Below are 27,929 nucleotides of genomic sequence, written 5' to 3'. Positions count from 1 at the left end.
AATGAACTTCAATTGCCGACAGTATAAACAGCCTCTTTGTTACAATAGCTTGGCAGACATGCTTACCTTCAAGAAACAGTGTACATAACTCTTTGCGCAACTAATCATTGCATCAGATGTGATGTCGTGCACATGTAGGTGGACGGTCGAAAACACTAGGTGGGCGGCATTTCTGGAACCCTCAGCTGCAGGTTCCCTCAATCATGGGCAGAGATTTTGCAATGTTTAAGCCCCTACCAATACTTAAGTTTAGATGGCATCCGATTCATTTTGATGCCCAATATTCAGATTTCTAGGGTGCTGCAGCCGAAATGATCTGGGCAAAGAAAATAAAGACCGCTCACAATTGTGCTGAAATAAAGTAGAAAATTTATCAGCAATACAGTATGCACAATACATTCTTACAGCAAGGGTTTTGTTTTCAGGTGTCCTTGTTGAGAAACGATTTAAGAACCTGCGTGATATCTTCAAAAGCAAACAACAAGACATACGTGAAAGACAAAGAAGTGGAGCCGGAGCAGCCGAAATTCCAACAATAAAATGGCCCCATTTTGAGGCTATGCTTAAATTAATGGAAGGAGAATCTGAGCCTGTGGCTGAAGTTCAATATTAGTTGACTATTGAGTACTAAACAAAAAAAAGTTGATTTAATTCACATGACTGTTATACATACACATAAATACACACATATCAATACACATAAGTACACTGCACATAAACATAGAAGTCCCAAGAGGTAATTCACAGTGGGCATGCATGTGATCATGAACATGGTGGCAATGGGCTGTTTTGATGTCGAGTAATTGTGGCTACAGCTACGAAGAATAACTCTGTGCATCATTCTAGGGTACTGTGCAACATGAGTGCCATTGACCAAAGGTAATGAATAATGCTTACCCTCCATTGAATAGAAAATGAAATGTTTTGGTTAGCATAGCACAATGCATCAGCACAACACAAAAAGTATAGCATACCGTACAAGTAACACGTGGACAGCTTCACAAAACAGAATATTGAAGACAGAACAGTAAGAATGAGAGAATTGAGTGTACTTTCTGTGTCATTCTCGGCTCTCATTTACCAAAAGAAGGAAGGCTTAATACAAAATCTAAAGAGATCGCTTATTGCATGTGTCATGAGGCTGTTCATAGACAAGCATTGCACATATTCATTACAAGAATGCAGCATAAGTACTTATATTGTAGCAAAACAGTGAAAATGCTCTAAAAATGCAAACAATAGCACTGACAGAATCACATATTGCATGTTCTCTTGCAGCAGCCACATCACAGCAGAAGAGGCTAACGAGAGGTGAGCATACACAAAAATTTTCAGTACCATGTGCACGCACTTGAAGCTGTACACGCATGGACTTCAACCCAGAAACATTATTTTTTATTACTAGGTGATTGTACTTTGCAAAATTATGAAAAATACAAGCGTGCTTGAAAGGCGGTGTTCAGGTCGTTAGCTTGCCCCAACCACTGCATCTTTTTAAATACATTCAGCCCTCAACACTGAACAAAAGCACACAGGAATACATGAGGGCACAGGCCTTGTTTCTGTGTGAATGTGGTTATTGTACAACGTCAAATATTTCTGAAAAAGCAAAGTATTCATCAGCGACAGGCCGCAATTAAGCAAACTAATGCATTATCTGCATACACTGGCAACACATTCATGTCAATTCGTTATGAACAAGTGCCCAGTGCTGATTGCAATACAAGTGAGCTGAATAATGTGAAGCATTCACTCATTCCTAGCAGTAAAATGATGCTGCAAAAGTCGTATGTAGCATGTGTTCAAGAAACATAATGACAGCAGGCACAGTTTCATCAGACACATCGTTTGCACAGCCATTTAGGATTGACTGTATAAATTTCATTCACATAGCCAGTGAGATATTGTTACGGGGTTAGAGACTTTTGTACAAAATGCGTTTACAGGGGAAAACCCACAGGCAAGATTCACAATGGCTGATTAACACCCTCACGTGCTTATCAGCTGCTTGAGTTCTTCCTCTACCTTTACTTCATCTCCGTGACAATATCTCTTGTTCTCATTTAGATGCGCAACCTACATAGCATTTTATTAACATAATAGGCACATTAAACTTCTGTATGCACACCTTCCATACAGCAGTGCTCAATCAAGAGGTAACGCAAGTGTAAAATAAACCTCGTGTTGAGTGAAATCATAATGGCATTTTAACTCCCGAAGAATGCCTAAAACTGTTCATGTACCAGTGGCATCATCAAATACATAGAGAGAAGTTTTCATCACTGCAGATCACCGCCTCGGCCAAGCCATGCAGCGGAACCGGAACGTACCCCTGATACGGCTGAGGAGACTGGTGTCGACACCTGCAGCAATGAGTAAAACCTTTATGAATCCACCTAAGTAATGACAAATGAAGGGTATGCATAGATAGCCAATCTATTAAATCTTAAAAACATGTTTTGTAACCTTCTTCATGTTCTAGCACATTTGGAGAAAGTGCCTAATGTTTTGACACCAGATTCTGCTGCATGCAATTGTAACACTTTATAAGTTGTATAATAATACTGCCTCCTTCTGCAGTGATGCTTCAGCAACCACCTCAAGAGAGCAGCCACCATCAAAACGGTGTGTAAACGAAAAAATTATTTTAGGTACTCCTGGCAAGAGATCACAATCACAACTTTTCGAAAAGGATCTCTTTCTGTACATTTAAGCAATATGTATAATTCACTGCAGGGCACGCTCGTCAAGACGACAACGGACCTGCGAGGGCGCTAGGTGAGATATACCGCTGACTCTTAGAGGATAAACTTGCAGATTTTTTCTAACAATCCTGCGCATGCTACAAAATACAAAACTTTATAAGGTTAACGCTCGGTCAAGTTGGTACACAGACATAGTAACAAAAAAGAGTGTGAGAACGACAAGGTAGAAACAGAAAAAACAGGATAGAGCACTGACTTTAAACTGATGTTTTTATTGTGGGCACATTTATACTAAGGCAGACAGAACCCATGTAACTACCGTAATATTTAGGCGTTAATATCAGAACATCAGCACCCTGTCCCAAAACACGAGTGTCCGTTTCAAAGATCAAAAGCCCATTTATTTCTCACAGAGAGGTAGACGCCCTATTGACACATTTATCTTTTAAGTGTGCTATTTAATTTGCTTCAGTTCCTCTATATTTTTTTCTTTCTTAGTGCCGAAAAGCACAAACATCAGTTGAAAGTCAGTGCTCTGTCTTGTTTCTTCTGTTTCTACCTTGTCGTTCTCACACAGTTTTTTTTTGCTAAATGGTGCTTCACGAAGTAACAGTGCAACCTTAAAGCATTCATATGCATGAATCGCAGATCACACTTGCTTTGCAGCAATGCAGGAGAGGGCACAAGCCATGAAGCTGTGGCGCAAGCGTGCATGGAGCACCTTGAACACATCAGAGCGAACAAGGGGGTCATCAAAAAAGATAACATTGGTTTCTTCGCTCTACGTACCGATGCACGCCTCAGAGAGCTACCAGTGCACATTGCACAAGATGTAATGCATGCAGTAGAACTTATGCTGTGTGAAGCAGAGGCAAAATTGCATCAGAGCAGTGAAGCAAATTGAAGTGTTTATATAATGTCAATGACACCCATCTTTTTTTATCTTGTGTTCACTTTTCTAGTCTCAACTTAAAGGGGTCATGACTGGTCACTCAACAATTGACGGTTGTCAGCAAAAAACAAAACTACAGAGTAAAATGTGCTAGTACACGTGTGAAAAGGGGCCTTAAGAGATCATTTTAATCAAAAATATGCCGTAGAAGTGCTCGGCTCCTAAAACTCAACCTACCACAAGTGACCGCCATTTTGTCATGGCATGCGAGACGTCACAAGCCGAAGGAGCAGTGGCAAATGGTATACGCATTGCACATTCACAGGACCCATTTTGACATCCGAAATTATTTGCTGCAAGTACCAGCGCTACATTGCTGACACAGTAGCCATGTTTCGACCCCTGGAAGTCATTTAGGTTTAGTGGAGAGTTCAACAATGCGAAAAAATTTGATTGCAAGCGCAGTTGATGACGGAACACGACCGTCTGCCAGATTGCACACTGTGCAGCAGCTTGACGAGCAAGCGGTTCGTGATGTCATGGATAGTGAGTGCGTCAGTATTGCCCAACTGTCAGGCGACTAGCTCGTTTATAAAAATATGCAATTAAAAATTAGCAGCTTGACCAAATCGCTTGAATTTTGCCAGCTTGTATGTGAACATACAAGAATCAGCTCATACAACTCACATTATGGTTGAAAATTGGGTGTCATGACCCCTTTAGGGCAACTTATTTCTGTGATAATTGTAGTGATAACCGTGCAATAACCCAAATATTTTAACATGAATTATTTATTTTTGTGTTTTCATGATTATATTTGGACATGACAGTTTTCCCTGTAGTGTATCTGTTGTGTCACGGGTGATTTTTCTGTTGTTTGTTTAGCTTAAGAAGATGCTATGTACATAAGTTCTGTAAGCAATAAAATGCATTTACAACCCACCTTCACCTTGTACGCCTCAAGTGCTGTTCACCACTTTGTCCTGCCAAGGCACCTGACCGTCTGTGACGAAGTAGTGCGCCAATTTATCTCGCACTTCCTTGGCATACCTAAAACGCATAAGTGCCATGTGAAATTTCTGTCGGCACAGCCATGATGGAAGACACACACTGTAAAAGGAGCATGCTGAGCTTGAAAATCTCACGCATAGTTGCATTTCAGTGTCATAGTCATGACGCTACATTGCCAAAGTGTTCCTCATTTTTATGTATTAATGAGCGCTACCTGTGCTGTCTATTTTCTACGGCATCATCACAGCTTCTGATAGAATGCATATTTACTGACTAACTTTAGAAATTTCGATATGTCAAGTTCCATGACAGCCAAGGTCAGCAACTGCTCGCATTTGGACAAAACCATTGTGCACTTTTGAGAGAACGATTGCGCTGTACAGTTAAACCTAATTAGGGCTGGTGCACACCGGCAACTAGGAGCGGTCGCGCGACCATTTGCGACTGGTCGCGAACAGTAGCACTGCTTGTGCACTCCGCAAGCTGTCGTATATGCAGTGAATATTTCTGTGCCTACACATTTTGGCGAATCATAAGCATGCATCAACCTTTTCATGGAAGAGCGTACGTGCTCATATCACTCAGGTTGAAGAAGGGCAACCTAAACGTACCTGTAGCAATTTGCTTAGCATGGATTTCTGAAAAGCTGTAAATTCAAGGAGAACCTATTTCGCAAAACGTACATCACTCAAGTCTATTGTTTAAATTGCTTTCACACAATGTGCTACCGTCCACAATATGTATTGCCACTGCGCTACTGTCCACAGTGTATTGTGTCACTGTCAATTTAACAGAACATACGTAAAATTGTAGCAAGGTGCAGGGGTTAAACGCTGGTCATGTTTGTGAGAAATTTCGCATGTGTACTTGTGCAAACACACACCGTCGTACATGCAGATACATAAAGGGTGGTTGGTTGAACCTCCTCCCTCCTCGATGCTGAAAAATATTTTTGGCATGAATACTCTTTGAGTGCCTTGAACAGCACATCAATTTGTCCTAAAAATTTGTGCATAATTGTACTCGCAAAGCTGAGGATTGTGTTTCACTTATTTTATAACATCATAATTGCGCTCTATATAGTACCTGTGCATCAGGATAACAGAAAACGGGAACTGACACGTCCACAATGTAATGTCATTGTGTAGCGCAGAATCCCATTTTCTGTGATTTTACAAGCGGAAACCACGTACTGATTACGCAATAAGCCACAACAGATGGTTTTGAAATATTCACCACCTGAGATTCTTAACGTACGTGCGCAACAAACGCGCCAACTTAAGTGCATTTCGCCTCCACCTAAAGGCGATCGATGCGGCCGTAATCAAACGCCTCATTTACACCTAAACTGCCGACCGCAGTAACGACTGCACCATCGAGCCCGCATACGTCATAAATGCAATTCGTTCTATCCGCCCAAGCGAAACTTCCTTACAAGCGAAGCGCAGCCACAAGCCACAGCATATTAATCTTCAAACCACACGCTCTTACCTAATGGCCATGGCCAGGCAGTCGTGCGCCGAAATTGTAGGCCGGTGGTTTGTGTCCTGCTTGGATATTGCGGGGCGCAGCAGTTCGAGCAAAGTGTCGAACGTTCGTGGCGGCATCCGCATGAAGCTAACCACCAAAAAAAGAATGAGATAACATGTTATGCACTATCTTATAAGCACGTAAAACAACCATAAACTTACTCTCGGAAATACTCCTCGTCGTGCGAGCGCAAGTCGGGAAGCAGACGCCCTGTGTGGCCAGCCACTTCTCGCGAGCGAAGGGACGGTCTCGCCCACCACCGCCTTGCTTGCTTTGAACGTTTTCGTGCTGCCAGCGCTGACACGTTGGCTGAGCACATCAGCACCGCCACAACCTCTTCTTCATCACTCGACTCGAAGTCTATAATGCTGCCGGGAGAACGCTACGCAAACACAGCCGTCAAAAACAAACGCATCGCGCTCAGCGGGCTCCGTATCTGATCAGCTGATCGTCGCCGGTCGCCCAAGTTCTCGTTGATAACGAGATGTGTACGTGACTCTCCGGGTTTGCGACTTCCGGTCGCTCGCATGAATCCTTGCCGGTGTGAACGTCGCTCGCAGGTTGGTCGCCAGTCGCAAATGGTCGCGCGACCGCGGCTAGTCGCCGGTGTGCACCAACCTTTAGCAGGCCCCCGAATCGCGGAGGCCCGCGACTCGCCCTGTCGCCTTCGCTCGCCCACCGGCAAGTGTTTTATGCCTTTTACCGTCGCTCCGATGACTATACACAAGCTATGTGCTGCTAAGCTTAGCGCTTCAGCTTCACATTTTCGCATTCTTTATTCATTTTGTACGTACAGTGCTTCAAATGAGCATAGGCTATCGCTGCAATCTGACTTCTTGTCTTTCTTTTTTTTTCTTACTTTGGAGTTGAACTCTCTGGAACGATAGACGGAACCGGAAACAAACAAACAAACAAACAAACAAACAAAAGCCACCCTTCTCTAATGAAAACATTTGACTGTTGATCAATATACGGCACCATTTCGAAATGTTTTCCGGTGTTTTTTTAGCCACCTGAACAAATTTAGGAACGTAAAGGTAAACACATAGCTGGTAGCTGGCGGGACGGCGTTTATGGTAGATGCGTTTCAGACAAGGAGATGGTGGTGGCGGTAGCGCAAAACTTTGACATTTCACCAGGTCATGAAAAGTGGAGCAAGTGCCATCAAATCGCCCAACCGCGCTGACCGCAAAGGAGGCCGACAACACGCTCTCTTGGATGGGTGAGTACATACGCGGAGAAAAAGCAAGAGTAATATAAAACAGTGGCAGGTCTGAAAAGTTCCGGTGGCGAAACGAAAGAACGGTGGAACATGCGAAAGTTTGAGACTGGAGATGCGAGTGACCTACATTCTCTTTGACTCGATGTTGACAACGAGTCTTCTTGTTCTTACGAGGCTTTAACTTTGAAGGGAAAAAAAGAAAAGCACTGAAATAAATGGACAAAATCAATAGACTAATATAATGGACAAAAGCATAGTCGATAGACGATAAGATATTGGCCAGAATTAGGTCTTGAGTGAGCACTTAGATGGATGTACGGGCATCGGTTAAGAGAGATTGTCGAGAGAAGCCGGAACACCACCATGCAATTAGAAGTTCTTTACGCGAAGAAATGCGTACGTCTGTGTGGGGAAGAGAGTGAGAGAGAGGGGGAGGTTGAAAGTGGAGTAGGTAGTAAGCTCTTGCGATGGCTTGCTTCGATTGCTCCATTCTCTGTCAACGCACACATTTGCGAGATACTTATTTCTCAAGCGGGAATGGGCCGAGTAAATCACTGTCCTCTTTCTTCTATCCGCCCCCCTAATCCCGTTTTAATATATTGCTTACGCCTACGTCAGACCACAATTTGTCCGCTTTTTCAAGTATAATCCACCTGATGCTACAGAATGTTCTCCATTGGAAACGGGTGATTATTAATGAACAAGCTTTCACTTGAATAGAACTGGACGTGGAATATGAAATTGCGACGAAACGTATTCAATTCTGTGGTTCACGTTCTGTGTGTGCATGTGTGCCTATGTGTGATAACGCCTGTTTGAGCAAAGATCAGGTTTGGCCAAAAAAGAATGTTTCGCCAAGGTCGTTGAGGGGTTCGTGTTATATTATCTAAGCTCACAATGTTAATGTACCGGTGAAATAGTATGCGTGACTAGACTATTCATTAGAAATAGTGACTCATGTGGGATGCTTTGTACGTATTCATAAGCTAAGCATCGGTTACTATAAGGTAGTTTTTTCTAGGCTAACGATATCCACGATCAAACTTTAGCACACCATGACGACTTATCGATGACGCATAGTCATGACGATGATCAAGGCAAGTTGGTACCATACTGGGACGTGTGACTTGGACTGGAGCCAGCTTATACATACCTAAGTGAGGTTAATTCCGAAGGCTGTTCTTAATCTGTCATGCTCACATGGTCGTTCACCGACAAAACAAGACAAGCACCTGCACCATCCGGCGCCTGTGAGCGGTCCTCTGTCACGCGTGTTCCTCTGCTCGCGTAAGGAACGAAAACAGGAAAAATAAAGGGGGGGGGGAGCTAATCTTGACATCATATCAGCGCTCTAGGCCGCGTTGGTGTACAGTACGGTGCGCCTCCTGTTCCAGCGTTCGCATAAGCACCACCAAGAGGCGGAGTCGGAGCCCCGCTAGATGACGTGCAGCTGTCTTCATCCTCCTGTTTGCGGGCTTCTGCATTTAAGTGTTTGAGACCCCATGGGCTTATCTCGGAAGGAATGCACGTACGATCACTTTCCTTCTTTCTTTCTCTCGCATCGTTCTCAAGCGTGGTTGAGCGCAGTGACGGTCGGTTGAGGACTGCAGCAGCATGGAGGACGCGAGGTGCAGCGCGTTCGTGAGAGGCTGTGTCTGAAAATCACCACGACAAGCAGGTGACGACGGAACGTCGCCCCGGTTGGCTCGGACTTTGACGCGTCATTCGAGAAAGACAGAAGGCCTCACCGTGGCTCGTATTACCCGCCGAAACGGACGAGGTGTCTTCGAGTACGACGCTCCCGCATGCCTCACGAAAAAAAAATTATAAGAGCAACTGGAACCCGCAACGATGGCTTAGCAGAGATAAGGCGTCGAAAGGGAAGGCACTGACAGCGGCGGCCTGCGCATCGGCAGCCGGTGGTTCTCGTCACAGCGTCCGCGCCCAGGAGGGCGTTTGTCCGGTCCAGGTGAAGTTCGATCACCGTCGCAGATTGGACATTCCGTCCAAAGGGCCGGTCGACAGTCCTGGCATGGTCGCGGCGCATACGGCTGGGATTAAACAACACAGAGTGGCCCTACAGGAACGGAAAGGAATGATTGCATAAAAAAAAAAGCGGGCGGGGTTGCGCAGAGGTCGTCCGTGGAGTCGCTTTGTGGTCAAGATAAACAGAAGCTGTGGTATAGTGGCGACGGTGGTCCTCGCTTGAACGCGAGGCATCTCCGCAGGGCGAGATCGTTTGTCAAAAGACGAGGAAAGTTTTGGCAACGCTACTACACTTGGGAGTTTACGGTGGCCGAGGGAGTTGAAAAAAATGCACACAAGGAAAACCAAGATGCGAAATGGCGGGTGAAAATCTCCGGAGAGACAAAGCGTTGTGCTATAGGACGCTTATCTCTTACTGTTTGTACTTGGGGGGGGGGGGGGGGGGTTGCTGGTGAAAAGCCCCTACACGAGATAAGGGTGAGATAGATTGTTCTCGGTTGAAGCGACCGCCGCGTCACACTTCGCGACACCAGAGCCTTGTTTCTTCAGTCGTCGTCCTGTTTTCTCTCTTGGAGTCGATCGAGAAAATATGGTCTCGTATAGAACCTATGAATTGAATTATGAGGTATCCAAGCGACCGCGTGGTTGCACAACAGCTCAGGGATGTGTGCGCACGACTCGCGGCAGTTGTGGCTCGCTGGAATTCCAAACTCTTTAATATTGTCTCAACATTTGTAATCCGCGAAGCTGCCCTCTTATGTTACGGAAAATTCCTCACGTAACTTCGCGTTCGACTCTTGTGAGAAATGAACAGAGCAAGAGATGCTCAGTGGCTTGGCAAATTTCCGTATACACTTAAAACGCCAAAGAAATTGGGCAACTACATATTTCCTTCATTTGCATTCGCAGCAGTTATTATTATTATTATTATTATTATTATTATTATTATTATTATTATTATTATTATTATTATTATTATTGTGACATTGGAGGCACACAGATAGACACAGAGGAAAGGAAGCCACGAGCAGAGAATGAGCAGGGCAAAGCCTAAAGCATGCAAAGTTCTCATCCTCATAGTTTTGGTTACTATTGTTGCTACCGTGAACCGTTTTCATAAGGCGCATGAACAGCATTCATTGTTTACATATACTTATATTGCGATTTACTCGTTCTTTCATAACGGTACTCATTCAAAGGCGCTTTAGCGCCCGCTTTCTTACAATTACAGCACCTTATTACCACCAAATCTACCATTTTCTGACGGCTGATTACGTAATTTCTTTCCAAGACAACGTTTAAGTCACGAAAGGAATAGGTTTCGGACCGATTTCACAACATCTTCTGCAAGGTTTCATAGCTTATCGTTTAATCGTTTACGTGACCGCTGTTGTGCCTCGCCCAAGTTCCACGTGGTCTTCGCGGCCTGCTGGCACCTGGCAGCTGTTGATGAGTCAACCCTGCACCGGGACGGCGACGGACGCGGACAATCGGGAAAAACCACGTCGCCGGCTCCTCTTGACACAAAAGTCGTTGGCCAAGCTTTTGTCAGCCGCCGAGAGCAACACTCCGAAGCAGCGTCGACCCAGCAGCTGTACGGGGTATTCTGCCTTGCTTGAGTCAACCTGGCTGCATCAGGGAGCGACTTTGCGCATGGGATTCCACGTCATCTCACTGTGGTGCCACGCTGGCGCGTGGGGTCTCCCTCACCAAACAGCGAACTGGGCATGCCTTGCCCCCTTTCCTAGGTTCAGAGGGAGGCGGTGTTTGGCTTTCCCTCTTCGGGGCTGGAGAGGAAGACGACGATCTCATTGGAGTATCCTGCGCATAAATTATCTTTGCCAGGGATCTTGGGAAGGCGGACGATGTATAAAAACGCTAGCGCAGAGGCGCTCGTGGGTGATTCTCTTTTCATGTTGTACCACGCTACCATGTAAATACTGTATATAAACATTTTTTTTCTCCTTCTCCAGCTTCTCTACTCGTCCTCTCCGGGGACTCGGATGGCCCGAGTCCGCACCACGCTACACAAAGGCGCAACAGTGGCTGGCAGCTTATGGGATTCGCCTGCGTCGGCTGCATCGAAGTGGTGAGTGCCGCGTGTTTGCTCTTCTTTTCGCCAGACTCGTTAGCGCAGATGGTCGGTAACGTGGTAGGGTGATTGTGGTAAATTTTGATTCGCAGACCAAGAATTGGGTGGCTCGTGGGCAAAATTACCCTAGAAGAGAAACGGTGTGCATATCTAAGATGGAGAAGTTTAAGGTCCAAGAACTCCTCGAAATTTGTCAGGAGCTGAATATTTCGGTCGGCTCGGTTAAAAGAAAACAACAAATTTTGGAGCACTTGGGAAAAGAGGAAGTGAGTTTAGAAGAGGCCATTGAGGCCAGAGAAACCATTTTGGCAAAGAAAGAGGAGCGTGAGCGCTTAGCCCGTGAACAGAGAGAGGAGGAAATAAGGAGGGATCGCGAGGATAAAGAACATGAAATCCGTCTGAAAGAACTGGAGCTTCGTATGTCCGTGGGAAATCGAAATTCAGGGGGTGGAGAATCAAAGATAAAGGATCTAATCCACACCTTCAAGGCGGGTGACGACATTGCATTATACCTCGTGCATTTTGAGCGAGTATGCGAAAATGCAGGGTTTAGTAGGGAGACTTGGCCACAAAAACTGATATGCGTACTACCAGGCGAAGTGTCCGATGTTATCGCAAGAATGAATAAAGAGGACTCCGAGGTGTATGACAGGGTAAAGGCTGCATTGCTACGAAAATGTCGCCTATCGACAGAGGCTTTCCGCCTGCGGTTCAGGCACTCTAAGAGGGGCAACGAATCTCATTCAGACTATGCCTACCAAATTAGAGCCAACTTTGAAGAATGGCTCAAAAGCGCGCAAGTCTATGGCAACCATGACAAGGTCATTGAGTTGATGGTACTTGAGCAGTTTTACCGGGGAATTCCCGAGGAGGTAAGGCTTTGGGTGCAGGATAGGATGAAAGACGTAGACATGAACAGGGCAGCAGAACTCGCCGAAGATTACTGCTCACGCCGTAGTCTCCGCAGTACACCACGAACTTCGGGAAAAAATGAAAAGGTAGAAAGCTGGTCAGGAAACCAGGGACGCAAGAGGTTTGCAAGAAATAACTGGAAACCCGAGAATTCCAAGTTATTAGACAGTCAGCAGGGAAAGGACAGTGAGGGGACTAAGGCGGCACCTTCATCAGGTTCAAAGGCGCCGGGTGACATAGCGCATGCGTTAGAAGCGCGGAAGCCAGTTGTTTGCTACAGCTGCGGAGAAAAGGGCCACATGGCCAGGAGCTGTAAGAGGCACATGGCATTTGCCACAATTCAGGAGTCAGAGGATAGCTTAAAGCTGTTGAAGCCTTACATGAGGACACTCTCAGTGAACGGCCGAAGGTGTAGGGTATTGAGGGACTCGGCGGCCACAATGGATGTAGCGCATCCAAATTGCGTATCTTCCGAAGACTATATAGGAGAGTGTGCCTGGATTCGGCAAGTGGCAGAAAAGCAAAGCGTCTGCCTACCGATAGCGAGGGTTGTAATCGAGGGCCCTTTCGGCCAATTGTGTACGGAAGCAGCAATTTCAGCCAACCTTCCGGAGCACTTCCCTTACCTATTTTCAAATAAGTCTGAGGAAATGTTAAAAACACGTGGAGAATCATTTGCCACCGAAATAGCTTGCATGGCCCTTACCCGTTCGAAGGCGCGCGAGCTGACGCAACAGCTGAGCAGCTCACCCTCTGGGGAACAGACGTCCGAGGGCAGTGTAGGAAAACCTGAGGTAGTTGCGACGGAAAATGAGTCAGCCATGCGAGTTGTCGAGACGGAAACTGGGGCTATGGTCGGCAACAGCGAGGAAATATCTCTAACGCCCGAAAACGAGGACTTGGTGACAGGCTCGGTGTTAACACCCGCGTCCACCAGTTGGTGTCAGCTAGCCAGAACCGACCGTGCAACGCTAGTGGTCGATCAAAAGGCGGATCTCGCACTCTCTATGCTGCTAGATGCCATACATAAGGAAGGTAACTCTAGAAAGAACGTTTCGTTCTACACCCAAAACGAGGTGTTGCATCGCAGGTATGAGAACGCTAAAGGGCGGGTCTACAACCAAGTGGTAGTTCCACTAAAATACCGGCGGAACATTCTCGACCTGGCCCACAGCAACGCCTGGGCGGGCCACTTAGGTATAAAGAAAACGAAAGCTAAGCTGGCTCAGGAGTTCTACTGGCCCGGGTGCTGGAAGGATGTAGAGATGTTTGTCCGTGAATGCGACACTTGTCAGCGGATAGGAAAATCAACAGACAAATGGAAGGCACCAATGAAACTAGTGCCAATAATCACAGAACCCTTCCGTCGGCTCGTGATTGACATCGTGGGGCCTCTGCCTCCATCTAAATCAGGATATCGGTACGTCCTGACCGCGCTGTGCGTTGCCACCAAGTTCCCGGAGGCAATCGCACTGAAAGAGTTGAGTTCAGTATGCGTGGTGGACGCATTGTTGTCTATTTTTTCTCGGGTGGGTTTTCCCTCGGAGATACAGTGTGACAACGGAAGTGTGTTCACAAGCTGCCTTACGACTACATTCCTAGAACGCTGCGGGATAAAAATCGCGCATAGCTCTATTCACCATCCACAGTCGAACCCTGTGGAACGCATGCACTCGGTCATGAAACGCGTTTTGCGAGCTTTGTGCTTTGAGCATAAAAGTGACTGGGAGGGGTGTATACCAGCTGCGATGTTTTCTCTGAGGTCGGCCCCACACGAGAGTACGGGTTTTAGTCCGGCTGAACTTGTCTACGGCAGGAACTTGAGAGGTCCGCTGCACTTGATACGAGAGTCATGGACTGGATATGGGGAGGACCCTAATGTGGTTTCCTATGTACTGGATTTATTGGGGCGACTGGGGACTACACGCGAAGTGGTGGAGAGCAACATGCGCGCAGCACAGGCGCTTTCCAAGGCCCGTTACGATAAGTCAGCTCGAAAGCGAGTCTTTAGAGTGGGCGATGAGGTGATGCTGTTGTGCCCTTCAAGAAAAAACAAGCTGGACGTACAATGGGAGGGACCAGCGACAGTGATGTCAGTGCTTTCAGACACCAACTACGAGGTAAAGTGGGGCCGGAAATGCCCCAAAGTGTATCACAGTAACCTAATGAAACCCTACATGCGACGAAAAGCAGTAGTAAACCTTGCACTCAATGTTCCTGAGGACGAGGGCGCGGAAATCCTTTGTCTTTCCGATGGCACGGTCAGCAGCACATTGTCAGATAGGGTAGACACAGGGAACACCCTAAGTAAGGCTCAAGAGGAAGATTTAGAGCTTTTAGTACAGGAATTCGCTACCGTTTTCTCCGAGAAGCCAGGCAAAACGGATGTGATTAAGCACGACATTGAGCTGACGGTTAACAAGCCGATCAGCTGTAAGCCGTATCGGGTGTCACCTAGACAGAGAGAGATACTAGAGGCCGAAATTCGCCGCATGATCGACCTAGGTGTTATCATCGAAGCAGACAGTGATTTCACCTCGCCTTTGATTTTGGTTGAGATTCCGGGCCGTGATCCAAGGCCATGCGTGGACTATCGCCGCCTGAACTCTGTAACAATCGACCAGACTTACCCTATTCCTAACATTGAAGAGAGGGTAGAGACAGTGTCTAAGGCGAAATACATTTCTACGCTAGACCTTGTTAGGGGGTATTGGCAGGTCCCTTTGACAGAGCGCGCGAGTCGATACGCTGCTTTTATCTCACCCCTGGGCACTTTTCGTCCTTTGATGATGAGCTTTGGGCTCAAGAACGCACCGTATTGTTTCAGCCGCCTGATGGATAAGGTTCTCCACGGGCTCGAGAAATTTGCGCTGCCTTACCTAGACGATGTGGCGATATTTTCGGACAAATGGGAAGACCATGTTGAACACCTTCGGATGGTTTTGGAACGGATCAAAAATGCAGGTCTTACGGTAAAGAGAGAGAAATGTCATTTGGGCTGTGCTGAAGTAAGCTATTTAGGGCACATTGTAGGAAATGGGCGTCGTCGTCCGTCCGAACTCAAGGTAGCCGCGGTGGTCGGTTATCGTCGTCCCAGCACTAAGACCGAGATGAGAGCATTCCTCGGCCTCACAGGTTACTATCAGCATTACGTCCCGAATTACTCCGAGATTGCCAGCCCTTTGACAGATAGTTTACGCAAGACCGAACCTGTGAACATTCAATGGGACTCTAAAAAGGAAGACGCTTTTCAGAAGCTGAAGCACGCATTGAGTGAGAAACCCGTCTTGAGGGCACCGGATTTTGCAAAACCTTTCACTATTCAGTGTGATGCAAGCGAACGCGGTTTAGGAGCAGTGCTATGTCAGACGGACCAGAGTGGAGAGGAGCGGCCGGTTTTGTATTTGAGTCGCAAATTGAGCAGCAGGGAAGAGGCTTATAGCACTTCGGAAAAAGAATGTGCTTGCATTGTTTGGGCCGTACAAAAACTAGGCTGCTATGTTGCTGGCTCTAAGTTTATTATAGAAACTGATCACTCTCCACTAACCTGGTTACACCAAATGTCACCTAAGAATGGTCGTTTGCTCAGATGGAGCATAGCACTGCAGCAGCACAATTTCGAGGTGCGCTACAAGAGAGGTGGCCTTCATACAAATGCAGACGCCCTAAGTCGAGCGTTTTGACTCGTCAAAAGACGCGGAAGGTTTGTTTGATTTTTTTGTTTACCTTTACCTAGTTTATGTGTACTTTTTTTTTTTTTTTTCAATGTGTTACAGTGAGGGCATAGAGAAATTTTTTACTGACTCCCTCGTTGTCCCGAGCTCTACAGTTTGCTTGTTTAGCTTGATTATAATGTTATCTCGATTCCAAATGGAATTACGTATGAAAGAGTTACTGGACACTTGTCCCGATTGGTATGCACATTGTTTCCTTGAGCTTAAGTTATTAAGATAAGATGTTTGCTTTGTAAAATCTGAGGCCTGGCGATGAGAGTGGCGTGCACGCGGTGCTTGTCGCATTGTGTGTGGCTGACAAAGGTCGTTTCTTGGAGCTTGTCACCCACTTTTCACCGAAGCGGGGCGCAGAGGCCAGCTCTTGGAGCATTCCAGTTTGACCAGGCCCTTCGAGAAAGCAAGAGCCTTGCCGGAACGTCGCCGACATCGACCCGGCCGAGCTGCATGGAACAACTCGACCTCCCGATGTATCATCTGGCGGCGGGGGTGCTGTTGTGCCTCGCCCAAGTTCCACGTGGTCTTCGCGGCCTGCTGGCACCTGGCAGCTGTTGATGAGTCAACCCTGCACCGGGACGGCGACGGACGCGGACAATCGGGAAAAACCACGTCGCCGGCTCCTCTTGACACAAAAGTCGTTGGCCAAGCTTTTGTCAGCCGCCGAGAGCAACACTCCGAAGCAGCGTCGACCCAGCAGCTGTACGGGGTATTCTGCCTTGCTTGAGTCAACCTGGCTGCATCAGGGAGCGACTTTGCGCATGGGATTCCACGTCATCTCACTGTGGTGCCACGCTGGCGCGTGGGGTCTCCCTCACCAAACAGCGAACTGGGCATGCCTTGCCCCCTTTCCTAGGTTCAGAGGGAGGCGGTGTTTGGCTTTCCCTCTTCGGGGCTGGAGAGGAAGACGACGATCTCATTGGAGTATCCTGCGCATAAATTATCTTTGCCAGGGATCTTGGGAAGGCGGACGATGTATAAAAACGCTAGCGCAGAGGCGCTCGTGGGTGATTCTCTTTTCATGTTGTACCACGCTACCATGTAAATACTGTATATAAACATTTTTTTTCTCCTTCTCCGGCTTCTCTACTCGTCCTCTCCGGGGACTCGGATGGCCCGAGTCCGCACCACGCTACACAAAGGCGCAACACCGCCCAAGTTACTATAATAGCATGAGGAGTGATGGTTAAATAGCACCGCGTATTGCAAACGTATATGGATTTGGGTTTCATGAGTGTCCTACCTATAGCTACCTCTCGTGATGCTTCTTCTCTGAAAGTTTTTCTATATATGCCCCCCACATAACCACCCTGCTCATTAAGCGGGCCCCATTTTTCGTGCGATCTATCTTTTCCTACCTCCGTGCCACCAAAATGGCTCGTCGATTCTGCATACGAGTGACCATAATTACATCGAGTGCCGGCGCGTGATCATCCTCCGATAAGCCGCGTATGACGTCCAATGAAATGTATAATGCCGACTCACATCCACAATAAAGAAGGGGCTGGATCACTCTCCTTTTCCGAGTATGCTATTCAGACGAAATCACTTGCTTCTGATGGAGCCTGGCTCTAAGCATCATCGCTTCGTTTCCATCCTCGCACCACACTGATTCCTTGCATGCGCAACGCGTTTTTGTTTACGCTGATCAATCGTTAACGTTCACCACGCTTCTACGGTTGCGGAAATATACGTACACGTAAAAAATCACAGTATATCCACGGAGTGAATGATGATTGGTGGGACGAAGCAGTAATCAGTCCATCCGTGCTTCCGTCCGTCCATTCATTCTTGGTTCCGTGCGTCCATGCGTCCGTTCGTGTCCGTCCATCAGTGCGAACGTCGGTGCGTTTGTCCGTGCGTCCATCCGTGCATCCGTTCTTCCATCTGTCCGTTCGTTCATCTGTCTGTCTGTCCGTCCATGCACCTGTTCGTGCGTCCGCCCCCCTGTCCACCCGTCTATCTAGTGAACACTCCAAGTACAGCCATCTCACTTTTTTTTTTCATCATGTATTCATCATATACAAGTGCCGCCATCCAGCGGACATTCTAAGCACCACCTTTCGGGTATGTGCCACTGGCGGTTACGCACTATACAACGAGGGACGCACAAGCCACACCATAAGGAGCTTCGCCCCTAAAACAAGGCACATCTGTTCATCTCGAAGGCTGTTTTCAATACTGATTCCGCTGAGGTTCACTGGAGTGTTCGCCGAAACGCATATTCAGAAGATTGGAACTGTTGTCAGTTTTGCTCGCAATTATTACTTGCTTAGCAGGCTAAGAAGAAAAGAAGTAATTGAACCCGGTTCCGCGCGCGTGAAATCCGAGTAAACGTCGGAGCTATAGCAAGCAAGCGCTATACCATCTGGCGAACGCAGATAAAGATTTTCCACCTTCTTTTTTTAATATTTATTTCTTCATTCATTTATTTTTAGGTCTTCGTGTTTCTTCTTTCTTTCATATTTTTTATTTCACACTGTTTTCTCTTTTTTGTTTTACTAACTCTCACATCGCCTATCCTCACCCTCACTTCTCTTAGAGGCGTCATGCTATGGCTTAACCTCTATTTTTTTTCCTCTTCCTCCTCAGTTAACTCCTCCTCACACTATATAGCGTCCGCACTATAGCGTGGCTCTAGAGGTTCATACTTTCCGTGACGCAATTGTGCATAGCATGCAAGACCTGTATAGTGTAATCGAACGTGTCTTACTTAAGCGCAGTGAACTTGAGAACGATAGTCAATGTTTCTTTGAAGCACTCCAACGTTTAAGCTCGCCACAGGACAGCGTCAGTGATATCGTATTTCCGCGTGGTAACTGGACGTTCAGGAAGTTCCCAAACGTTACAGACCTCGCTTGTAATAATTGATTGATTTGTGGGGTTTAACGTCCCAAAACCACCATATTATCATGAGAGACGCCGTAGTGAAGGACTCCGGAAATTTCGACCACGTGGGGTTCTTTAACGTGCACCCAAATCTGAGCACACGGGCCTATTTTCGCCTCCATCAAAAATGAAGTCCCCGCAGCCAGAATTCGATCCCGCGACCTGCGGGTCAGCAGCCGAGTACCTTAACCACTAGACCACCGCGGCGCGGCTGGTCTACATTTCAAACGGCTTCGTCAAAAGTTCGACGTTATATGCGCTGCCGCGAAAGCAAAACATAACAACGGGATTGGGGCTAACCTGGGGTAGGCACAATGGTGCCTTGAAGTGCCCGCTCTGTGCGATAAGGCGCAAATTCCGCATTCCCGCGAAGCTGTCAGTTGCTCCGTCGACAGGCTTGCACCATCAAGAATTCCAGGAAGACAACCTTTTAACAGTGTCCATTAAATTCGGACTCTTTTATAGGCGTGACTCGCATTTGATTTGAGCGAAAGGTCAACCAGTTACTCTACTTAAACACCGACCACAGGTTTATGCATCCCAACAGTGCCGTGGGCTTTGACGACACGCTTTATTGCGTACTTAAATTCCTTCGACCGCATACTCTTTTTTTTTTTGTGGCACGCTGGTCGTAGTATGGACTATGTGCACGAAGAAACGTTCTTTTTGTCGACTAAGTGAATACCCTTCGTCGCTATCAAACGACCAAGTAGGTCATACTAGGTATGCTTGGTCATTTCGCATTGTCTTTACTGGATTGGTGAATGATGGCACGGCGTACCAGCCGTACCAGTCAAGGCACTTGTGCGTGCCGTAGACTGCTTGGCAGTGCGGTGCATAGTGTCACACTCTTTTCTCAAGTTTTGTTATCGCCCCATTACTCGGGTATAAGTGCTGCCTTGCGCAAGCAGCGCCGATCGATAATCTTGGAATCTTCCAATGCGATTACGTGCACCACATATACACGAAAATTACAGATTCTTCTGGAAAATTATGTGGCCGCTAGAGATAACAGTGCAATACTCGAAGGCATATGTATAAATGCCGACGCGCTTCACCGCTTGCCAATTTTGATCGACGGCCGACGCTGCGTTCGCCGACATCAGCATGCAGCGCGCATTGCATGCAGCATAGTTCGGGTTTTGTTTCCCGGCCACAAGTTGGGCCAAATGATGTTTGATGGCAGACACTGCCTTTGTCAACATTACGACCACGTGACAATAACGTGCCCCGCCTATACTGACTTTTGATCGATTGGCTCCCACAACTTTGCGAGGGTAGTAGTGGGGAAGAATGTCTATTTACCACTCCTGAAGGAGCAAAAAGTAGGCTTAGCACGAATTCTGGTTAAGTATATGTCTAGAAGACAGGAAGGGTAGTATAAGAAGGTGGGGGTCATGTTTGCTCTGCCGAAGCTCGTTAAGACCCACAAACTCCCGCTGTGTGCTCTCGGCTTCGACGTTTTGACGCATGATTTAATGACACTTTCCTGGTTGTCTGTTTTGTTTGGACGAGCAGGCTGTGCTGGGAGGGTAGTGGTAAGGAGTGACCAGTTACATAAACACCGGCAATAGCAATAACAGCAGCAACGACGACACAACAACAAGGGTAACGAGTGACTACTTACATAACTACCGCTAACAGCAATAACAACAACGGCGACAACAGAAACAAACGACAGCAAGGAGACGAGACTCTACTGCGGTACGGGTGCATGGCCGCCTCTATAGCCGCACGTATATCGTGTGCGCGGGCGAGACGTTGTCGAAGTCGATGGCGGGCTAATCGCAGGCACTGCACCCTCGCATAACTGCCGATGCCCCGCACGTCTCAGAAGGAAAGCAGCGCACGCCGCTGGGAGGCAAAACGAAACCCGTTCGGTGAGCGAGCCAACTGCAGCTGCTGGTGCCACGGGTAAACTCCACGTTGCCGCGCAGCGTTACGAAAGGCGTGCCCATGTGGCCATTCAGCAGGGCCGAATCTCGATGGCGATCGCGCATGGCACGACCCTTTTATCCAACCCCGAGAGTCCTGTCGGAGCACGGCGGGTTTATGCTGAAAGCAGCGGTATCAGTAAGCGAGCACTCCAGTCTTCAACGTACGCGCACTCGTATTCAAAATTTCCCGCCCATCGTGACGCACGCGCTGCCGCAAATTGGTCCAGAAACGCACCGCTGCGGCGTCGTCTGCTCGCCGTTGTACGAAAGCTGGCGACGTGTGGCCAGGTGATGTGGACCACTCTACACGGGAGAAACCGTGCACTGCTCAGCGCACTGTCGCCCTCTTCGGTGAAGCTGACTGTAGCTTCGAGCACGCTGCGTGGATTATAGTGACTCTCCGTATATGTGTGCGCGCGCGGGCATACGCTGGCGCCGGAGGGCGAAGCATCGGGCATGACTACACGCCGCAGCTGAGGCGAAGCCTACAGCGCCGAAGGCTTGGCTGGCTGGACACGGCTCGGCCGGCGGGCCAAGTGACTGCCTTCTCTTCCTCTCTTCTCGTACCGTCCTTATAAATTACTTCGTGCTCGCAGTAATTACTACCAGGAAACGAGGTATTAGATTGCAGTGGGCAACATGCACAGAAGAAAACTCCCTCCGGATCGATTACGCAAAGGACACAAAGAAAGAAGGAAAGAAGCAGAGGAAAACGAACACATTCGGCGCCGAAAGGCAGCACATAACGCTGAGAAGAAGACGAAGAAGGCAAGGTCGGCCTGCGAATACGACGATGGCCAGAGGGAAGCTCTTCGACACACCGAGTCTGCAAAACGAGGCGCGGAAAATAGGTTGACCTTGAATGACCTTCCTACGATTTCCCGAGGGAGGCAGAGGGAACGAATGAGCGAGCACGATGCCGAGACGCAACTGAGGCGCGCGCACACGCACAAGCACCGCAATGGAGCAAAGGCCGAGGCAAACCGACGTCATCGTCAACAAATAGCCGCAAGTTGTGTAACTAAAGCGAGTCGCGAGGCAGCGTAGAACCGGCCTTGTGGCGCAGCCAGTTCGGTCTTTTTTCAACGGGCGTGCACGCTAGCTTAGAACGCGGCGTCTACTGTCCCATTCGCACTCCTTTCTTTTTTTTTTCCTTACTAAAGGGATTTCCTCACAACCGTCTAATTACGTCTACTACTGCATGATCCGCGACCTATTACTTACACGCCGGCTGACCTTTGGTTCATTGTTGAAGCCATAACATTTCGTTTATAACCTCAAAGCAGACACACTTCGTTTCGCTGGTACCATGTGGCCATGGCGGCGACGCTAAGTAATGTGCATCCAAGGTAGAGAGCAACTAAGAGCTACATCGTCGGTCTCGAATACCAGCCGCTAAGGTTAAACAAGCAGGCAGTGTGTAGAGCAGGAACTTATTTTAAGCGCATTGTCTGGCCATACGTTCCCACCGCACTGAACGCCTTTTATTTCGCTTCCATCGCGAGGCTCATCCGTCTTCGAGGCATGCAATATAATTCTGTGAAGTTAATTTATTTTTTAATACCTTATAATAACGTCTGGGAGACTTCTAACAAGATAATTATTCAGAAAGACACAGATTAGCTAAAAATATCGGGCAGATCGTCTCCCTGTTACAGATGTAATAAGTTTCAAGGTGCACAAAGTAAACAAACACAAGGAAAATGCGAGGTAGCACTACGTTTTATAGGGCTGGCCTTCTTTCTTAACAATGCCCGTGTAAAGAAGCACTGCAATTCTTAGACGCAAAAGCTGCAAAGTGGTTAGAGCGCACTCTTTTTCGCAACCGGTTGCTCTGATTACAAATACGCGTGAATTCGTAGAGCGCAATTATGGCTTCAAGTTGTTAAAAATGTATATGATTTAATCTCCACCTGAGAGGGCACGGGTTAACTTGCCTTGCCTATCGAAGCTATCTCGCCTCTACACGCTACGTGTCCTACCCATGTCAATTTCTTCTTGATCTCGACCAAGATATCACTAACACCCGCATCTTCCCTGATCCACTTCGCTCTCAGCTTGTTCCTTATGGTTACACATATCATATTCCCTTTCGCGGCTCACTGATTCGTCCTCAATCTAAAGGGGCACTACTGTAAAACGATAGGTTAGTTGACACGGATAAACTATATTATGAAAACTCAAGCGTCGTTAGTTTGACCACCATACCTTTATCAATCGATAAAAAAAAATAAGCGCTCTATAAATTCCTTTTTACATTTTCAACAGAAATCCCCGATTGTAACGTTACGGACTTCAAAGTTCTATCCCGTATTTCGACCACATTGCCCCAATGAAATTTCGTGAAACATAGTGTGTTGATCCTCTAGCTTCATTAAGGGCAATGAATTTTATATATAGCGATTCGGAACTACATACTTAAGTCCTAGTAGACACCGCCACACTCTTTGAAGTCACGTCCACTGGTGCGAGAACTTAAATGCAGCGTCACCACCCGGACGTTCAGTTTTCGATCAGTCTCGCATTTTCATACGAAAAAAAAAAAGTTTTTCTCTTCAGTGTTTCTTTACAGTCGAACCTTCTCGGTAATTATCCAGGTTTCCACTCCCTATGAAAGTGCCGGTAACTAGACGCAGCTGTTATTCAAGAGAGCTCGCCGTGCTATTATGCAGGAGGACAAGTGTTCTGCCAGAAATTGCAGCTCGTTCATGAAAGCTGCAATGGTGTACCGATAAAATCTGAACACATCACAAAATAGACTCTTTCTTTTTTTGTAGTTTCCTGAGTATGCAGCGTCAGCGCTCTCTATATAGCAGAGTTAGACAACATGTACAAAATATTTAAAATAATTATATGTGAGGTTTTACGTCCTATAAAACCCCGATAATATCATGAGAGACACCGCAGCGGAGGGCCCCGAAAATTTCGACTATGCATCTGCTGTTCTTTAACGTGCCCTGACATGGCACTGTGCACGGGCCTCTATTCCGCCTATATCGAAATGGCGCATTCCACCTATATTCTGATATAGGCGCATTCTGCCTATATCGAAATAACGCGTTCCGGCCGCCTATATATAGAAATGCGACCGCCGTAGCCGAGATCGAACCAGCGACATTCGGGTCAGCATCCCAGCACCCTAGCCCCTGCTCCACCGAGGCGGACAACATAAAATACATTGTTTTGATTTTACAGTTTTCACCTCTCCACATGTGCAAGCCAGCTTTGCTGCAATGAACATTATCCAGACTGGTCAAGACGGTCCCCGAGTTGCCGAGCTCCGCGTCCCGCTTGCGGCATAAACAGCAGAAATCATTGTCAGGGAAATTGTACGATACTTCACTGATCGTTGTTTACGTGTCCCACGAGCAAATGACAAAACTGCCGTTAGTTAGTCGCCAGTTGCTGTATTCCCGTGACGTCACACTGTTATGATTTGTGGGGTTTAACGTCCCAAAACCACCATATGATTATGAGAGACGCCGTAGTGGAGGGCTCCGGAAATGTTGACCACCTGGGGTTCTTTAACGTGCACCCAAATCTGAGTACACGGGCCTACAACATTTCCGCCTCCATCGGAAATGCAGCCGCCGCAGCCGGGATTTGAACCCGCGACCTGCGGGTCAGCAGCCGAGTACCTTAGCCACTAGACCACCGCGGCGGGGCGTCACACTGTTATGACACGCTACCGAAAAGCTGCCCCTGAATAAATTGTTTCTTTTAAATAAAGCACTCCTTTGTTTGTTTGTTTGTTTGTTTGTTTGTTCGTTTGTTTTGAAGGTAGCGGTAATAAAGCATATATTCGATACATTCCCAAACACCGCAATACTCATTTTAGGTTTCTTGGCACCAGTAGTTTCGTTTAGAGCAGAGGTTAACGTGCTCCCCGGCACCGATGTGGCCCTCGGGAAAACTTCGACCCTCCCACTCAATTTCTTATCATTGCCTATATCCAAAGGCTTACTTGGCAGTTGTGAAATAAAATGAAATTTTCCCTAGTCGCCTATGTTTAATTCAATCTTTGTGGCATGTCTGGTTCAAATAAACATGATTTCAGATTCAGTTTTTCACATTATTCGCTGCAGGCCCATTTTTTTTTACATTGCCTGCAAAGCCCTTCTCCCCTCCAATACGGCTCACCACTGTGTCGGCTTCATTCTTGGAGAATTTCCACCAAAGAGCATAATGAGCCACATTTAGACGTATACAGAAGTAAACGAGAGCCTCTTGAATCATGCGTGTTCAACTTTCTGTCGACTCCATCTAGCGGAATCCGAACACCACATTAGCAAAAATTTTGGACGTGTATTGATTTTCGTGTCACGCATTTTGTCGTGTATTGCACAGCCCTATAAACCCTGAGCTTGTTGAAGTGAGCAGTGTGTTTACGCTTGACGTATACTTTTTTTTTTCTTCGTGAGTGGTTGATCGTGTTTGGGGTTGATCCAGTATTTAATCAGTCGACCGATAAAAAAAGAACATCAGTGTTATAATCTACGTTTCAATTCTTCGATAAACATTTTCAAAGCACAAAAAAGTGCCGTTGCAATTAAAACCGTAAAAACCAATTCAATCGGTAATACAATAACGAAAAGTCTCACGCCCACTTTCACTCTTATGTCATAAGGGCTGTCACGCAGAAAAAAAAAAGAAAAACTCAGAGCGGGGAAAAAACATTCCTTCGCGAAGCAGATTTCATCGATCTATCCTTTTAAGATTCTAATCGCTGATTGCGTCCGCATTTAATATCCGGGGAGACGGAAAGCTGTATGAATGAGATGACAGGGAAGGTGAAAAAGGGGGAGATAAAATGCTAAGAAGTGTGTCGTCAGCAGCAGCGAGTCGTTATCCCGCGAAGAAGAGTGGCCTCGAGCAAGTAATGTAGAAGACGTCTTTTTTTTTTTAATTCGAAAGAAAGAAACGATTGAAACGAACAACACTTGCTCGAGCCAGAACCCATCTGCTGTCGCACTTATTGGCTAGGTTAATTTTTTTGTTTCTTCTTCAAATGTTGCTTTCCAGTTCCTCTATTCGTGACTAGAAAACGGAATGAAAGATGGAAGCTTACAAATGCGGTGCAACCTCGAGAAGAAACGCTCGCCGACGTTCACTCACTCGAACACGCGCGCACGTCCACATGAACATGTTCTTTCTATCTCTGCCTCTCTGTAGCTCTCACACATTCAGACACTCTCACACATCTAGGCAAGCAAGAAAGCACACAAAGACAGACCCGCAGTCACCCACTTCATATACACCCTCACTCACCCTAGGATAACGCACACAGTCACACAAAGAGAACGAAAGTCCGGCGAAGACACGGATAGGAATCCACGGAAGGGGGCCGTCTTCTACTCCCCTTGAAAAACCACTCTTACCCCCCCCCCCCCTTTCTTTTGTTCCATCGGGCGATGCCAAGAGTTGAGGAGGGGAGAGAGAGAGGTATCGAGTGGTGGGGTGAAGAGCCATTAATTACGCACTCCGCAATCATTCGGCATATCTCACAAACGGGAGACCAAGAAGATGACGACGTCGAGGAGAGCCACTGCGCGCCTCCAGCGCACACTCGGCTGCCCGCCGCAGTGATGATGGAAGAGGAAAAGGAGGGCGAGTGTAAAACCAGCCGAGCAGGCGGACCACCAACCGCGAAATGAGCAGCCCGGTCTTGCATTGCGTCGAGCCCGACGCGGCCGCAGCCACTGCCTCGCGACGCACGAACTCCGAGGCGTTCGCATCAGATGGGACTCGTTGATACGATAAGTCGGGTTACTTTTCATTTCACTCGGGTCCTCTCTCCTTCCCTCCCTACTTCCCTTTCCAGTCCCCCGGTCTCATTTCTTCTCGATGGCCGTTTCGTCGCGCTCTTTCACCGTTTCATTTCTCAGCCATATCACCCAACTATCTCGAATATAGAGCCATTTCAGGTTTTTTTTTCTGCTCTTGTTTAATTCGTTGGTTTGGAAAAAAAAAGAAAGAACATGTGGCCACGAAAGCGATCCATGGGCGCACGAGAAGCACTGACACTGCTATAGAAGAGCACTCATAAGTACCTCCAAATATTGTTAATGTTTTCGACGATTTCACTTCGCTGCCTATTCGTTCGCGTCGTTCGTTCACTAGCGAAAGTTGCGCGGATGCAAACACCGAGAATGGAATATGGAATATGGGAATCAACAAACAGTTCGTTCCACCCCACTGGGGTGCATGCTTCGTTGTTTTAAGGACGCGTTTTCACCTTGCATTCTTGAGAGCGAGTTCCCGAAATGTAATATACGATTCGACGTGTCTTCCCTCTTTCTCTCCATGACTGCGTCACATTTCGAGTGCCTAGCAAGATTTATTTTATCCTGTCAGCGTTGGCGGAACTCCTCGTCATTCACTTGCTTAGTCAAACGTCCGGACCATACTTGATACCTAAGGGATCGGTCTTTCAGATATTCCTTCCAGCAACACTCTGTATGTGATGCATGACGTTAGTTAGGCCTTCAGCCATGGATGAGCGTAATAATGGTTCGGATGCTGCGGAGGTTTAGTTTTCGGGAACATTCGAGTGGAAGTCCAGACGCTTGCGAGAACGAGAGACACAGGATGGGTGCTATAGCGTCCGTGTGGTGTCTTTAGATCTTGTAAATGACCGGTTTTGCGTTCTAATATTCCCGAAAAGCCGTGAACTGCCTCGCTGAATTTCACGTTTTGTTAAACTAGAGGTTCAGTTTTATAGTGGTTATGAAAAAGCGCCTGTTTTGCGTTATTTTTCATCTTACTTCGCCAGTTTTAGTATTTCTTTTTTCAGTGTACATGGATAGCCAACTAGCCTAACAGACTGTTCTGGTTATGAACAGATGGATTAACGCACTCGACAGTGCCGAGAAATTTTCACTTAAAGTCCTACATCCCCAAAAGTCACATAAAGTCACGCTACATATCACATGTGACAACAGAATAGAGAACATTTAATGTAACTTGAGTTATTTGAATGGGAAGACCATTCCTTAATCGAGGGCCCCCTTTAACCGCCCGTACAG

General features: G+C 47.1%; 2 protein-coding genes across 2 annotated transcripts in view; one reads left to right on the top strand and one right to left on the bottom strand.

Annotated features, from left to right (window-relative positions):
- Nucleotides 1-4,540, top strand: part of LOC142803661 (uncharacterized) — a 5,798-nt gene extending 1,258 nt beyond the window's left edge. Inside the window, exons 2-6 of the mRNA XM_075889154.1 lie at nucleotides 847-879; nucleotides 1,279-1,311; nucleotides 2,289-2,375; nucleotides 2,581-2,625; nucleotides 3,372-4,540. Of these exons, the coding sequence (XP_075745269.1) occupies nucleotides 860-879; nucleotides 1,279-1,311; nucleotides 2,289-2,375; nucleotides 2,581-2,625; nucleotides 3,372-3,609 (423 nt within the window). The 5' untranslated portion in view covers nucleotides 847-859 and the 3' untranslated portion in view covers nucleotides 3,610-4,540. The remainder of the gene's footprint in view (nucleotides 1-846; nucleotides 880-1,278; nucleotides 1,312-2,288; nucleotides 2,376-2,580; nucleotides 2,626-3,371) is intronic.
- LOC142803662 (uncharacterized) lies at nucleotides 347-6,616 on the bottom strand. Its single transcript, XM_075889155.1, has 4 exons — nucleotides 6,300-6,616; nucleotides 6,100-6,225; nucleotides 4,541-4,647; nucleotides 347-2,363 (listed from the first exon to the last, which is right to left on the bottom strand). The coding sequence occupies exons 1-3, from the start codon at nucleotides 6,455-6,457 to the stop codon at nucleotides 4,557-4,559; spliced, it is 375 nt and encodes a 124-aa protein (XP_075745270.1). The 5' UTR covers nucleotides 6,458-6,616; the 3' UTR covers nucleotides 347-2,363; nucleotides 4,541-4,556.
- Between the last annotated feature and the right edge of the window lie 21,313 nt (nucleotides 6,617-27,929).

Source organism: Rhipicephalus microplus, chromosome 3 (genome assembly GCF_043290135.1).
Source record: "Rhipicephalus microplus isolate Deutch F79 chromosome 3, USDA_Rmic, whole genome shotgun sequence".
Lineage (NCBI taxonomy): Eukaryota > Metazoa > Arthropoda > Arachnida > Ixodida > Ixodidae > Rhipicephalus > Rhipicephalus microplus.
The sequence above is the reverse complement of the archived record's forward strand: the minus strand, read 5'-3'. Positions and strand labels throughout refer to the sequence as shown.

Excerpts from the sequence above, each read along its gene's own strand:
- LOC142803662 (XM_075889155.1), bottom strand. The coding sequence starts at position 6,457 with ATGTGCTCAGCCAACGTGTCAGCGCTGGCAGCACGAAAACGTTCAAAG. Across the intron at positions 6,226-6,299 it reads GACGAGGAGTATTTCCGAGA|CTTCATGCGGATGCCGCCAC; the intron begins GTAAGTTTATGG and ends TTTGGTGGTTAG. Across the intron at positions 4,648-6,099 it reads TGCCTGGCCATGGCCATTAG|GTATGCCAAGGAAGTGCGAG; the intron begins GTAAGAGCGTGT and ends TATGCGTTTTAG.